This window comes from Phacochoerus africanus, chromosome X (genome assembly GCF_016906955.1).
Source record: "Phacochoerus africanus isolate WHEZ1 chromosome X, ROS_Pafr_v1, whole genome shotgun sequence".
In the NCBI taxonomy this organism is placed as follows: Eukaryota; Metazoa; Chordata; class Mammalia; order Artiodactyla; family Suidae; genus Phacochoerus; species Phacochoerus africanus.
The window spans coordinates 48,219,494-48,234,055 of NC_062560.1; the positions used below are offsets into that span (position 1 = coordinate 48,219,494).

The 14,562-nt window shown below is 49.7% G+C and overlaps 1 protein-coding gene across 1 annotated transcript; it reads left to right on the plus strand.

Annotated features, from left to right (window-relative positions):
- Positions 1 to 2,319: 2,319 nt before the first annotated feature.
- Positions 2,320 to 9,527, plus strand: TSPYL2 (TSPY like 2). Its single transcript, XM_047764983.1, has 7 exons — positions 2,320 to 3,270; positions 4,584 to 4,661; positions 4,790 to 4,901; positions 5,000 to 5,145; positions 5,273 to 5,370; positions 5,672 to 6,483; positions 8,759 to 9,527. Exons 1-7 carry the CDS (start codon positions 2,467 to 2,469, stop codon positions 8,926 to 8,928), a joined length of 2,220 nt encoding a protein of 739 aa, XP_047620939.1. The 5' UTR covers positions 2,320 to 2,466; the 3' UTR covers positions 8,929 to 9,527.
- Positions 9,528 to 14,562: the final 5,035 nt, after the last annotated feature.

Genomic DNA, 14,562 nt, shown 5'->3' on the forward strand with positions numbered 1-14,562 from the left:
AGGGGTGGGGGTAGATAGGGAACATGCAGGAGGGTTTTCCTCCATTTCTTTTTTCTAACTGCCTGGATTCACCATTGGATTTTGTAAATGGAAAACTGAAATGAACAATGCTATATTGGATGTTTTCTCTTTCTGACTGTGTGTGTGTGTCCTGTCTGTGTGACCACATATGGGGAGGTATGGTGTCTGTGTGACTTTGTTGGGGATGGGCAGCCCTGCCTGGTGCACACATGTGAGCAAATGCCTGTACGTGGAGACATATATGGCACAGGCGCGTGCGCGCACGCGCGCGCACACACACACACACATGCGCACCTGAGAGGAGACAAAATAGAGTATGTGCCTGCAGCAGGAAGTAGAGTGATCGGAGAGATGGAACTTGAAAACTGTACTTGAAAATGGTACGTATATACGTAGCAAGAGGGTTGACTCCCATCTCATAAGATCTCCCTCCCTTGGTCCAGGCTCTGAGCAAGCAGGATACTTGAGAACCCCATCTCTCCCCAGGTACCACTTCGAACTCCTGTATCAGTCTCCTCTCTAAAACCCAGATAATGTGTTCCTGAAACTGGACCACCATGGAGAATAGGGACGGGAATTGGGGATCAAACTTGGGGGGAACTGTTGGGGTTAGGAAGTGCCCCCCCCCCCCCCCGCGGCCCACATGCAAAGTAATGGCTTCTGGAGGGACTGCCCCGTCTGGGATTGGAGCCCTTCCAAATGATCCAATGTATACAGCTGGGATTTGGGGTAAGCTTTGACTAAATTCAAAGGGAGGGAGGTCACAAGGGAAAAAAAAAAAAACAAACCAAGCCTATAAGTCTACCCAGCCAGCCTGTTCCTTGGTCACTCAATTACTTTACCATTTATTTATTTATTCTCTCAGGTGCACAGAATTGAGTTGACCATACTCCTCAGTTCTTGGCATGCTGTATCATGCTGGTCCAAGCGAGGCCCTTATGTTTTTTTGTTTTGTTTTCTTTTGTCCTCTTCACTACCCATCCCTGATTCCATCCCCCCTCCCACATAGGCACTCACTCTTGTGTATTTACTGTATGTCCTTCCAGTCCATCGTTCATATGTTTATTTACATATATGTGTATCTGTGAAAAATGTATGGTATTGTGTGTTTTAATTTACATAAACAGTGTTGTACTATAAATCTTGTTGTTTCTTTTTTCACTCAACATTCTGTTTTTGAGAGATCCAGCCATGTTGCCCTATGTAGATCTAATTCATTCTAGTCCATCTTATACATATATCATATTTTTTCTTATCCATTCCCCTGGGTGATGGGTCTCTAGATTGCCTCCAATTCTCTGCTACCACAAGGCTGCAATGGGCAGTTGCCTACATGTCTTTTTAGGGACTCCTAATTTACAAGAGAAGAAACAAGCTCAGGGAGAGGCAGTGATTTGTTCAGGGTTAAAAAGTGAGGAGCAGACCCATAACGCGAATCCCAGACCAAAGCCAGAACCCCACCACCGTGCCTCATGAGAGACCATCCGGCTGGCCCTCCCAAAATCAAAAATGCAGTTCGGAAACAGCATACATTGAGGAAATGGAGAGGAAAGGATGGGAAGAAGTACGGAGTCAGTGAAGAAACGGAAAGTCCTAGAAAGATCTAGCAGATAAACCGAATCACAATCATTTTCATGACGCAGAGGAAGTTACTTTTTTGGTGCGATTATTATTTCTAGAGCCATCTTGCCGAAATGGAAAACGCCACGTCAAAACCTGGCCCCCAACCAAAGACCCCAGGTTCCTTAACCCCAGGTTCCTTTAGAGCCACCCAAGCCCCAAAAGATCGCCTCCGAGTTCGCCCCCGCCAAAGGAGCAAAAGCCTGGGCGAGGGGAAGGGGCAGATTTAAGAAGTGCGTAGTAACCGAGGGGAGGGGAGAGGAGGGGGAGAATGACAGCGAGGCTCTCCGAGTCTATCCGAGCACATCCTGCTCAAGGCCTGCGCTTGTTTTTTGTTTTGCATTTGGATCTTCAGAACCACTGGTACTTTTCCCATTGGATAAAACGTCTGCAAGGGCGAGGGACAGGGGCTTCTTCTGCTCAGCTCTCTCCGCGGCCAATCACCCCGCCCTGCCCCTCTGGTCACTGAGGGAGTCGGCACGTTGATTGGCGGGCCCGAGGGGAGCCAATGGGAAAGTGATGAGGTGCAGTGTTGGCAAGCAGATTGCGTGCGAGCGGCAGGGGTCGGGGGAGCGCGAGCGCCGCCGCGGCGGCTGGCAGCCAATGGCGAGCCTGGACGGCTCCTGGCGTCAGCGAGGGGGCGGGGCCTGGTGCTTGGCGCGGAGGGAGTAGGGCAGGCGCTGTGGGAGGGAGCGCCAGAGCGAGGCTGAGAGCAGAGCTGGTCGCGTGAGGCGCGGCGGCTCTGCTTCAGGTGTGACAGGCAGCGGCGGCCGGGCTGAGAGCGAAGGGTTGAGCGCGAGCCCCTGGGCTGCGAACGCGGTCACCATGGACCGCCCGGATGAAGGGCCTCCAGCCAAGGCCCGTCGCCTCAGTGGCTCCGAGCCCCCTCAGAACGAGCTGCAGCCGCCGCCGCCGCCGCCGCCGCCGCCTCTCCTGCGCCTGCCCCTGCCTCCACCTCAGCAGCGCCCGAGGCTCCGGGAGGAAACCGAGGCAGCACAGGTGCTGGCTGACATGAGGGGGGTGGGACTGGGCCCCACTCTGCCCCCGCCGCCGCCCTATGTCATTCTAGAGGAGGGGGGGATTCGCGCGTATTTCACCCTGGGGGCTGGGGGTCCCGGCTGGGAGCCCGCGATGGAGTCAGGGTATGGGGGGGCGCCCCCTCCCACGGAGAGCCTGGAAACATTCTCTCCCTCGGAGGTTGCTGGGGGAAGCCTGGAGATTGACTTCCAGGTGACGGAGCCCAGCAGCTTTGCAGGAGAGAAGGCCCTAGAAACCTGTAGCGCAAGGGGGCGGGGGTACCAGAGGTTAGCTGGCCCACGGGGGAGGGAAGAGACCGTCATCATCGTGGAAGACGACGACGAGGATGAAAAGGAGAGTGTGAGGAAGAGGAGGAGGAGGAGGAAGAGGAAGCCCAGGAAGGTGAAGAAGGAAAGCAGAGAGAAGAATGCCGAGAAGATAGAGTGCATCCTGCAGGCGCTGGAAAACATTCAGCTGGACCTGGAGGCGGTGAATATCAAGGCGGGCAAGGCCTTCCTCCGTCTCAAGCGCAAGTTCATTCAGATGCGAAGACCCTTCCTGGAGCGCAGAGATCTCATCATCCAGCATATCCCAGGCTTCTGGGTCAAAGCAGTATCCTTGTCATCTATACTCATGGGCCAAGAGCCCATGACCAGAAATGGGGGGTGGGGTGGGGGGAGGGACAGAATGGGTGAAAGGGTGTGGGGGCGGGCCCCTATTGGAAGAATGACGTGGTCTGGTGGAGGAGGGATGGAAGGAGTGTGGCAAAACATCAGAGAAGCTGGATTGGAGATCGTGAAGGGGGAGGGAGGCACACAACATAAAAACTGGACCACAGATGGGAAAGGGGGGAGAGGAGGAGCATAACATAAAAAAATGGATCACGGACGGTGGAAGGGGGAGGATAGTAGAGGGGCACACAGCAGAAAAATTCGACCAGAGATGATGATAGGAGGAGGGGAGGGGCACACAAAAAATAAACTGACTCGGAGACAGTGAAGAAGGAGGGGAAGAGCACACAGAAATGGCCCAGAAGGGGTGCCCAAGTCATATATGCCTGTGATAGCCTAGGTCTCTGCTGAGATGCCAGGGAGACCCCAAGCCTGGCTGGAGAGGAGGGGGCCAGAAAAGGGCTGGAGCCCTGAAAGATCAGGAGAAGGAGTACCTAGGAATGGAGATTAAGGAGTTAAATGAAGGAAAGAGAAGAATAAAAAGAATCCTTTTCACTATTGTTAAACTGATCTCTGGGTGATGTCCCTGGGGGATACACATACTTACATGCAACATGTTAAGAACATGGGGGTTAACATCCTAATAGAATTACATGGACACAGACCCTTGGCATTCTCATACAAAGCATCTCATGATCACAGGTTCTCAGCATCCAGGCACAGTATTATGTGGCAACAGGTCCTCAGCACACAGACCACAGCATGGTCTGGACACGAACCCTCAGACCCAAACACACAATATCATGTGGACAGAGACCCATAACACCCAAAAATACTACATTATATGACGACAGTCCCTCAGCATCCAGATACAGCAGCATCTGGATACAGGCCTTCAACCCCCAGACACACAATGGCTTATGAACACAAGCCCTCAGCACCCGGAGACACGTCACTTGGACATAGACTATCAGCACCCAAACACGGCAAATATGAACTGGCAAAACCACCTAATACACAGGTTTGACATTTTATAAACACAGATTCTCACCACATAATATAGTTGGAATAAAAGTATGGGTCATGTCTCATGATCCACTTGCTCCACACATATCACATGAACACAGAAGGAATTCTCCTGCTCCAGCCTCTCTTTTGTTCTGCCCTGCCCAGCCCTGCCCGGCCCTGCCTGGCCTTCCTTCCCTCCTTCTCATTGAATAGTCACTCCTTGACCTAAACTGCTCCCTCCATCAGTTCCTCAACCACCCCAAAATTTCAATCTTGATCAACCAACGTGATGAAGACATTTTCCGCTACTTGACCAATCTGCAGGTCAGGCCAAAGAGATATCTTTTCTACTAGGACCGGGCAAGGAATCTGGTCCTTGGAGGTGAGGGGGGTTTGGGTGGGAGGGGTCACGGTGTGGTGGGGAATTCCACCATTACCCCCACCCTGAGCAGGTACAGGATCTCAGACATATCTCCATGGGCTATAAAATGAAGCTGTACTTCCAGACAAACCCCTACTTCACAAATATGGTGATTGTCAAGGAGTTCCAGCGCAACCGCTCGGGTAAGAGGCAGTCTCAGGGCAAATTCATGCCCCCCTCAAATCTATCCTTGTCCAGTGCCTGCCTTCTCCATAGCCTTCTTCCCCCCCCCCCACCCCAGGCCGGCTGGTGTCTCACTCCACCCCAATTCGCTGGCACCGGGGCCAGGAACCCCAGGCCCACAGGCACAGGAACCAGGATGCCAGCCACAGCTTCTTCAGCTGGTTCTCAAACCATAGCCTCCCAGAGGCCGACAGGATTGCTGAGGTAGGGCCCCTCCTGGCATTGCCAGGGAAGTCCTTGCTAGGCTTGCCCCTGGGGTATTGGGAGTAGGCACTTGGGCTTGTACTCTGTTCTCTCTTCCTCCCCCCCTCCCCTGCCTCTCTTTCAACAGATTATCAAGAATGACCTGTGGGTTAACCCTGTGCGTTACTACATGATGGGAGAAGGGGGCTACAGGGCAAGCAGAAAGAAACAAGAAAAGGAAGAAAGGTGATGAGGGGACTGATGGCTGTGAGGTGGTTGGTTAGGGATGGCGCAAAGACTAGTCTAGTGTCACACAGGATTTGTAGAGCCAAAAGGGACCTTTGAGATAATCCAATCCTATATGTTTTATAAGTGGGGAATGATGCCTGGAATTAGGCAGTCAGGGGCAGAAATGGGACTCTCCCCACCTCCCCTCATCCCTGGGAACTCTTGTAGCCCACTACCTCCCCAGTTACTTACCTAAAGTGTCTGCCCCAAGTACACTACCTCCCACCAACCCTATGCTCAACCCCAGGCTTCCCCTCAGTAAAAACAGGGATGAATATGAGGTGGTGATCGTAGAAGACTCTGATGACTATCACATCATGGAAGACATTATTGGCGAGACCTCAGACAGTGATGGTATCACCGACAATGAGACCATCCATGACATCAAGATCTCTGACTTCATGGAGACCACTGATTGCTTTGAGACCACCGACAACGAGATAACTGACGTCAGCGAGAGCCTCTGTGACAGCGAGTGTCCTGGCCACAATGAGACCACCGACAACAACGAGAGCCCTGATGACAATGAAACCACTGATAACAATGAGAGTGCTGATGACAACGAGACTACTGACAACAATGAGAGTACCGATGACAACAATGAGAATCCTGATGACAACAATGAGAATCCCAATGACAACAGTGAGAACCCTGAAGACAACAACACTGATGACAATGAAGAGAACCCTGATGACAATGAAGAGAACACTGATGACAACGACGAGAATGCTGATGGTGACGAGAACCCCAGTGGTGATGAGAACCCCAAGGGTGGCAACCATGGCAGCAATGGCAACAACCAGGACAACAGTGGCAGTGACAACGGAGACAATGATGGCAGTGACATTGAAGATAATGATAGCAATGAAGGTGACAATGAAGGCAGTGATGACGGCAATGAAGGTGACAATGAAGGTAGTGATGACGATGACAGAGACATTGAAGACTACGAAAATGACTTTGAAGACTCTGACAAGGATCACCATAACAGCACCTATGACGACGAGGTAGAGAACATCTTCGAAGAAGAATCATCAGTGGAGGAAGAAGAGGAGGAGGGCAGTGAGGAAGGTGAGCTAGACCCTCACCTCTGTCTTACCTCCTTTCTCTTCTCTCATAGAAAAGCTGCCCAGGGTCAGAATATCAAGGCATGAGCACAATCTGCTCTTGTGGAGGAAAGAGGAGAGCATTCTGTGTAAATTTTTCAACAAAGAAAAGCCAGGGAACATTTAATTTACAGATGTAACAAAACCAGAGAAATAAATTTCAGTTTTTGGTGATGGTATATAGGTTGTAACAGAGCACAAGACAAAATGAAACAGAGAGGAGAGATAGGAGACAGTGGGTGGAACTAAGAAAGATAGATTCACACACACACAGAGGGGGGAAAAAGTGGCAAACACATTGCAATTCAGCACACCCTGTACCCAGCACTAGCCTTCTGGGAACTCCCAGGCTTGTTTGGGGAGCTGGGGGTGAAATGAACAGTGAGGCCAAAGGAGGGAGGCGCTAATTCTGTCTCCAGGATTGGGAAGGAGAGAACTAGAGAAAGGAAGTGACCTTTGAATTAGTGGCTGCTTTCACATTAAGCAGCATTATGGGGCATTCTTGGTGGAAGGGATCACATGTAAAAGGACCTGAAAGGGTGAAAATGTGTTGGGCGTGTTTTCCCAAATTGTCTTCTGAGGATCCTTCACCAGTTCCAAAAACTGCTTACAAAAAGGTTCAGTGGTCAAATATGTTGAGGAAATAACTGCATACAATAATATCCTCATGTAGAGTCACATATATGTTGGCACCTTACAGGCTCTGATAAGTCCTGCTCTAAAAATCCTATTTAAACGTTATAGAAGCCAGCATTTCCCAGATATCTTGATCACAGAAGCTATTTTTCACTGTCCACCAAATAATTCATTTTGAGAAGTGCTGAGGAAGGGTTCACATGAGGGGTTGAGGAAGAAGGCAGTGTTTAAGGTGACAGCCAGGTTTGGTTCCGGCCTGGATGACTGGCCAAAGGAGGCACCACTTCCTGGGATGGGGAAGGGTGTGGTGGTGGGATTGATGGGATGCAGGGAGGAACATGGAGTTGGAAGGGCTTGTTGGATGGACATAAAGCAGAGGTGGGCCCAAAGCCAGGTGGCTGGTGATATGTCTGGGAAGCCGGGAGTGGTAAAGAAGGGATAACAAGCCAGAGCAGAATCCTAGCTCTGGATCCTGGGGCCAGTTAAGGTTAATTGGGTTCCCTTAACATTAATAAAGTGTAAAGCATATGCCAGGCACTATTCTAAGTGATTTTCTAGCTTTAACTTATTTAATCCTCATGTCAACTCCTATGAGGTAACCTTTTATAAATGAGGAAACTGAGGCTCTGAGAGAGTAGAGTTAGGAGGAGAACCAGGTCGTGGAATAGTCTAAGAAGGAGGGGATTGTCAGCAGTGTCCAGTGCTCCTGAAAGGTCATGTAAAATGAGGACTGGGATGTGTCCATTGGATTGGGGGCTGAATAGATCATCTGTGACCTTGGGAAGAGTAGTTTCAGTGAATTGGTGGGGGCAGAGCCATAGCACAGTAGGGAGGGGGAGGGAATGAGCAGGAGGTAAGGTAATAGAGTCAAACCTTTTAGGAGGAGGATGGCAGAGAGCAGGCAAGGGAGCCTGTTTGAGCCTGGCTATAGGTAAGCAGACGCAGGAGAGGCAGGCCCTTGGAGGAGGTGGAAGGAGCAGGAAAACCAAACACTCCTGGGGGTTTTGGCCATAGGATACCTGACAGACTTCTAGAGGCACTAAAGGAGGAAATGAAAGAGCAAGTCCACTCAATCTACACATATTTTTAGGTAGGGAAACTGAAGGAATTGCTGGCCCCATCCCCTCCTACCCGGTGGCATCTCTTCTTGCTGAAAAGGGTAGGCAGAGTTATCTGCACAACTCTAGGGTGGGAGTGGGGGTGGGGAGGTGGGCTGAAGAAGACACACTGAGGCCTCTTTGGATCAGACTGGGGAGAAGGAGTGAGTGAGCTGCCTTTGGATGAATAGAAGTTTTATTCAGCTGAGGTCAGAGCACAGGAAGAGACACACATTGCATACTGGGGGAGAAAACACTACTTGGAGAGATATATCAGTTTTGATAGGACAGAGGCAGCCTGCTCTGCCTTCCTGCTTCCCTTCACTCCCCTTACTGGAGTTCACATACACACCTGGCTGCTTGTTCAAGCAGAGATACTTGGTGAGTGGTCCCAGGCCCCGCAAAGCCTTGACTGTGGGCTCTGTTCCCTGTAAGAGTAACATCTACCTGCCTGTCTAACCAACATCCTCTGTTTCCCCCTCCTTGGTTCTCTCTCTCCCTGTGCAGCCAGCGAGCAGGAAGGTGAAGACAGCGATGATGAGGAAGGAAGTGAGGAAGAGGAAGGAATCGAAGAAGATTCAGAAGGAGGGGAAGACTCAGAAGACTCTGACATGGAGGAGGTGCTTCAGGTCCAAAATCCTTGGGCCAACCCTGGGAAGAGGGGCAAAATGGGATAAAACGTCTTACCCTTGCGGGGGCTGCCTCTCTGTATCCCTCTCCCCCTGCCCCACTTGCCCTCCCTATCAGCTAGGGCCGAGCGGCCCCACATTGCACTTCTGGGGGGTGACTGACTTCACTTCGTACACGGGTTTAAAGTTTATTTTTATGGTTTAGTAATTGCAGAGTTCTTATTTTGGGGGGAGGGTAAGGGGGATTGCCCCCTTCCTTTTGGCCCTCCTCCCCCGCAGGCTTCTGTGTGCTGCTAAACGTATTTATTGTGATGCCTTGGTCAGGGCCCCTCTATCCCCCTCCTCGTGCTGTGTGGAGTGGACACCCTTAATCCCAAAGCGGGGAGGGCCGCTGTGGCCTTGGGGGGCTCTGTTGCCACCCTGTTCTCCCACGTTTCTCTCTTTCTTTCCCTCTCCCCTTCTCTCCCTCCCTTTCCCCCCACCTCCACCTCCATTCCTCGCCTTTCCCCTGCTGTGCCCGCTAGCCCGCCTCGGTGTCTATGCAAGGCCGCTTCGCCATTGCGGTATTCCTGTCCCCCTCCCCCAGAAGTCCCGCCTCGTTCCCTGTGAACCCTTATAATCCTAATAAAATACTGAGCAAATTCAAAGTGCTGCTTTTGAGTCTTTTGTCCCGCCTGCTGCGCGGTCCCCAACAGCCAGTCTCCCTTCCCACAGGCCCGCAAGTAGCCGCCTCGTCTGTCTACACAGTGGCCTGAAAGAAGGTAGTTGCTGGGGGTGAGAGTGGGGGCGGCTGGTGGGGGCGAGCTCCGCGGGGGCCGCAGAGGTGTTGCGTCAGGCCAATGCGGACCATCCTGGCCAATGGCAGGGCGAGGCTGGGGAAGCCCCTCCCTTCCCCAGCGGCTGCAGTAGACCAGGGCAGGTAGCAAACAGCTTCCCACGCCTTCCCTTCTCGCGCACGCGCACAAAAAACGCCCTGCGCCCTAGAACATTCATTTATTCAGTGATTCATCTTTTTATTTATCGTGCGTCACACCTTTCCTCGGGCCTAGTGTGAGCTTGGGCGTGGGGGAGCCTGAGGAGTCCATTTTTCTCAATCGCCTGTAGTAAAATAAAAATGATAGCGGTCGAGACTTACACAACCCAGTAATGCAGGAGTGCTCTCTTAGGAAGGAGGTGCAGGATCCTTGGAATTGGGCCTGGGAGAAATGGCAAGAAAATACAGCCCAGGCTGAGGCGTTTGCATAGAAATAAAGGAAAAGCAAAGGAAAATTTTATTGTTGTAACCGTGTGATGGTCGGAAGTTGGGCATCTGAAAAACAGGCTTTATCTGGGAGAACTTGGAAAGGCAGAGTTACTTTAAATTTGGGATACGGTAACTTTACTTTCACGAACACCAGAAAAACCTCCCAGATTCTTTCTGGATTATAATGATAATTTATACAGATATCCTGGTCTGTCTTCTGCAACATCCCTCCCGAACTTTCCATCCAACAGCCATATTTTGCTGGAAGGCTTCAGATATAGTCAGATTTGCATTTTACAGAATGCCCTCTGCTGGCTGCCAGGAGAATGGATTGGAAGGGAGGGAGAGCAGTGAGGAAGCTGACACTATACCTACGGTGAGAGTGGCAGTGATGGGGGTAGACATGGGAGGTTTTTAAAAAATTGTTTTTTTAAAAGTTTTAGATTTACAGAATACTTCAAAGATAATACAGAGAGGTCCCGTATACCCTACAGCCAGTTTCTCCTATTGCTAACAACTTACATTAGTATGGTGCATCTATCACAATTATTGAACAAATATCAATACATTATTATTAACTAAAATCCATATTTTGTTCAGATTTCCTTAGTTTTTAACCTAATTTCCTTTTTATGTTCCAGGATGCCATCCAGGACACAACGTTACATTTAGTCATCACATCTCCAGAGACTCCTCTTTTTTGTAACAGTTTCTCAGAATTTCCTTGTTTTTGATGACCTGGAGTCATCAACATTTGAAGAAATACTGGTAAGGTATTGTGCAGCATGTCCCCCAGTTGGAATTTTTCTGATGTTTTCCTCATGATTAGATTGGGATTATGGGTTTGGGAAAGGAAGATCACAGAAATAAAGTACCACTCTCTTCATATCAAAGGTAAATGCTATCAATATGCCTTATCCTTGCTGATGTTAATTTGATCACCTGGCTGAGATAGCCTCTGTCAGGTTTCTCCAGTGTAGAATTGCTCCACCCGCCTCCTTCCATACAATACTCTTTGGAAGGAAGCCACTAAGTGTAGCCCACGCTTGAAGAATGGGGAATTACACTCCAACTCCTTGAGGGGGAAGTAGCTACATAAATTAATTGGAATTCTCCTGGACAAGAAATATGTCTATTCTATGAGTGAGTTTAAGATGATGGAATCAACAGGCTCTAGGTATAGGAAAAGATAGATTAAGAGAAGTCAGGGATAGCTTCCAGGTTGCTATGGGACCTCCTCTGTGAAGTGGTCATAATACCAGATCTTGGAGTTCCCAGCGTGGATTCGATCCGTGGCCTCACTCAGTGGGTTAAGGATCCGGGTGTTGCCGTGATCTGTGGTGAAGGTCGAAGACACAGCTTGGATCTGTCGTTGCTGTGGCTGTGGTGTGTAGACCGGCAGCTATGACTCCGATTCAGCCCCTAGCCTGGGAACCTCCATATGCCGCGAGTGCGGCCCTAAAAAAAAAAAAAACCACAGATCTTGCATATATTCCAGATTTTGGTAAATGTTTGGGGGAGAGCATGGGACAACATTGTCAGAAGTGGGTAGAAGAGACTGTGGCCCAGAAAGGAGAACACCTTGCCCCAGGGCCAGAGCTGAGAGTGCAGGATGCTGAGTCAAGTCATCTTGTGCAGAAAGAAGAGACACCTATGTGCAGTATTTGGAGCCACTCCCAATGAGCACATGGTGAAGTGGAGGGGAGGGGAAAGCAGCAGAGGCAAAGGGCCTGAACTGGGCCAGGAAAGGATCAGCCTGGCAAGAAGCTCCCAGCCAGTCTGAGAGATAGATGGCCTGGGTATCCTTGCCTCTATCTGCACTGGCTCCTTCATCCTTTCTAGACGGTCTCAGTTTTCCCATCTGCAAATTTAGGCTAATCATGCCAGGGAATCAGCCCAGGCGAAGCAACCAGGCTAAGATCCCAAGATGGAGTCTAGCCTTGAAGCAGACCTCTTGAAGCCTGGCCTTCATCATGCTCTTGCCCGTCCTCTCTGTCCCTTTATTCAAATCCCAAGCCTTTCATCCTGGCATTTGTGGCTCCTCTTCACCTACCCTGTCACAGAGGACCTCTGACTTCAGGGACACTGTTAGGACACAATTACGGGATTCTAATACAGTTGGCCAGGGTGCTCATGTCCTGGACTTAAGTATGGGATAAGAGGATGTTCTTTGCCTAGGGTGACATCTTGTTCCCTGTGCCCTCACTCCTCAGTATGTGGTGTGGCTTCAGGTCCTGCCTAGTCTGGTCCTCCAAAAGGGAGGACTGTTTTAGAAGGTCACATCCAACTCCAAAATATAATCTTTGCTGAAGACCAGTGAAGACAGGGCCATTTGCTGGGACCCCAAACAGAAACCAGGAGGAAGATGAGGAGTTGTGGACCCAATGCCCCCCAGGGTCTCTTCCCATGCTGAAGCTTCTTGTCTCTGTATCCTTCACAACTCACCCCACGCCCCTGCAGCAGAGGGCCCTGCTCCTGAAGGTGAGGTTCACAGGATCTCCTAGGGAAAGACCTTTAAAGTGCCACCTACTTCTGTGAACAAAAGCAGATTGGTAGGGACAAAACTAAATTCAGAAAACTAGATCCCTCTGTGGTGACCAAAAAGACCAGCACTGGTTCCCTCAGTTGGAGGTGTGGAGGATGGTTAGGGAGGCATCCTATTTTTCATTCAGTAAACACTTATTGAGCACCTGCTGTGTGCCTGATAGAAACTGGGTTACACAGATACAACAAAGAAACACAATCAACCAAATCTTTGTCCTCCCAGAGCCCAGAGTCAAATACAAGTGTTCTTAACATTTATTGTGTGTGCCATGGACCTGTTTGGTGATCTGGTGAAGGCTTTGGGCCTTTTCTCAGAAAACAATATATTTTAAATGCATAAAATAAAATATATAGCACTATACAATATTGACTGTATTGAAATATAGTTACTAAAACATGGAAAAGCAAATATGTGCTATAGTAATATATGTGCTCTTTGTTAATCACAAGATATACTGGGGAGGTCTAATGTCAACCATGATTTTAAGATAGAGATTACAGGATATTTCAAGAAATGTGCAACATCTGTAATATGGTATGAAAATCTGTGATTTCTATTAGTGACAGAGTCACAGGTACTGCTATTACTATAGTGAGTTACATTCTTTACCGAAAAGATGCTAAATTTCAATTAGGAGACTGAAAACAAAGATGTAATTTTTTGGAGTTCCCGTTGTGGCGCAGTGGTTAACGAATCCGACTAGGAACCATGAGGTTGCGGGTTCGATCCCTGCCCTTGCTCAGTGGGTTAACGATCCGGCGTTGCCGTGAGCTGTGGTGTAGGTTGCAGACACGGCTCGGATCCCACCTTGCTGTGGCTCTGGCGTAGGCCGGTGGCTACAGCTCCGATTCGACCCCTAGCCTGGGAACATCCATATGCCGTGGGAGCGGCCCAAGAAATAGCAACAACAACAACGACAAAAAAAAAAAAAGATGTAATTTTTTTCCCATCCAAATTCATGGACCCCTCTAAACCCTGTGTCTGGACTGGATTGGAGATCTATGAACCCAAATTAAGAACCCTTGGTAGTAGAAAGATCCTTCCTTTCCTGTCTCTCCTTCCTACCACCCCCCTTTCCTTTTTAGACAGCGTTCGTTTGGAGGAGAGAAGCCTGGGTTTTATGCTGGGTCTTATTGCTGTATGACCTCAAGCCAATCGGTTTGCCTCTCTGGGCCATGGTTCCCTCAGGCTGAAACAATGGCAATGGCAAGAAGGAGAGGAGACCATTTTTTATGCCCAGACAACTAATTTACCTTCTCTCATGAATCCTCCATTGAAGGAATGGCATTGTCAGGAAAGATTTTTTTTTCTTCTTCTGCTTTTTAGGGCTGCACCCGCAGCATATGGAGGTTCCCAGGCTAAGGGTCTAATCAGAGCTACAGCTGCCAGCCTACACCACAGCCACAGCAATGCCAGATCCAAGCCTCTTCTGTGAGCTACACCACAGGTCACGGCAACACCGGGTCCTTAACCCACTGAGTGAGGCCAGGGATCAAACCTGCAACCTCATGGTTCCTAGATTTGTTAACCACTGAGCCATGATGGGAACTCCAGGAAAGATTTTTAAAATTATCTTCCCATTTCACAGACAGTTAAACTGAGGCTCCAAGCAAAGTGGCCACTTGACCAATGTCTTAATCAATATGTAGCAGGGGCTGGTGGGTGACTGGCCAGACCCCTATAACCAGATCATCCTCCAGGGATAAAATTAGGAACCACGTTCTTTTTGAGCGAGAGAAATCTCTGCTCGAGAAGTCTCTGCAGGTGGGAGTAAGCTATGGGAAACTGGAGGCAGAGTCGTGTCTCTTAGCGGAGCGATGGCTTGCGCAAGGGGGCTTACGGAGAATAAGACGTCAAGAAGCCGCGGATCTCTACTGACTCGCGCCAGGCCTCA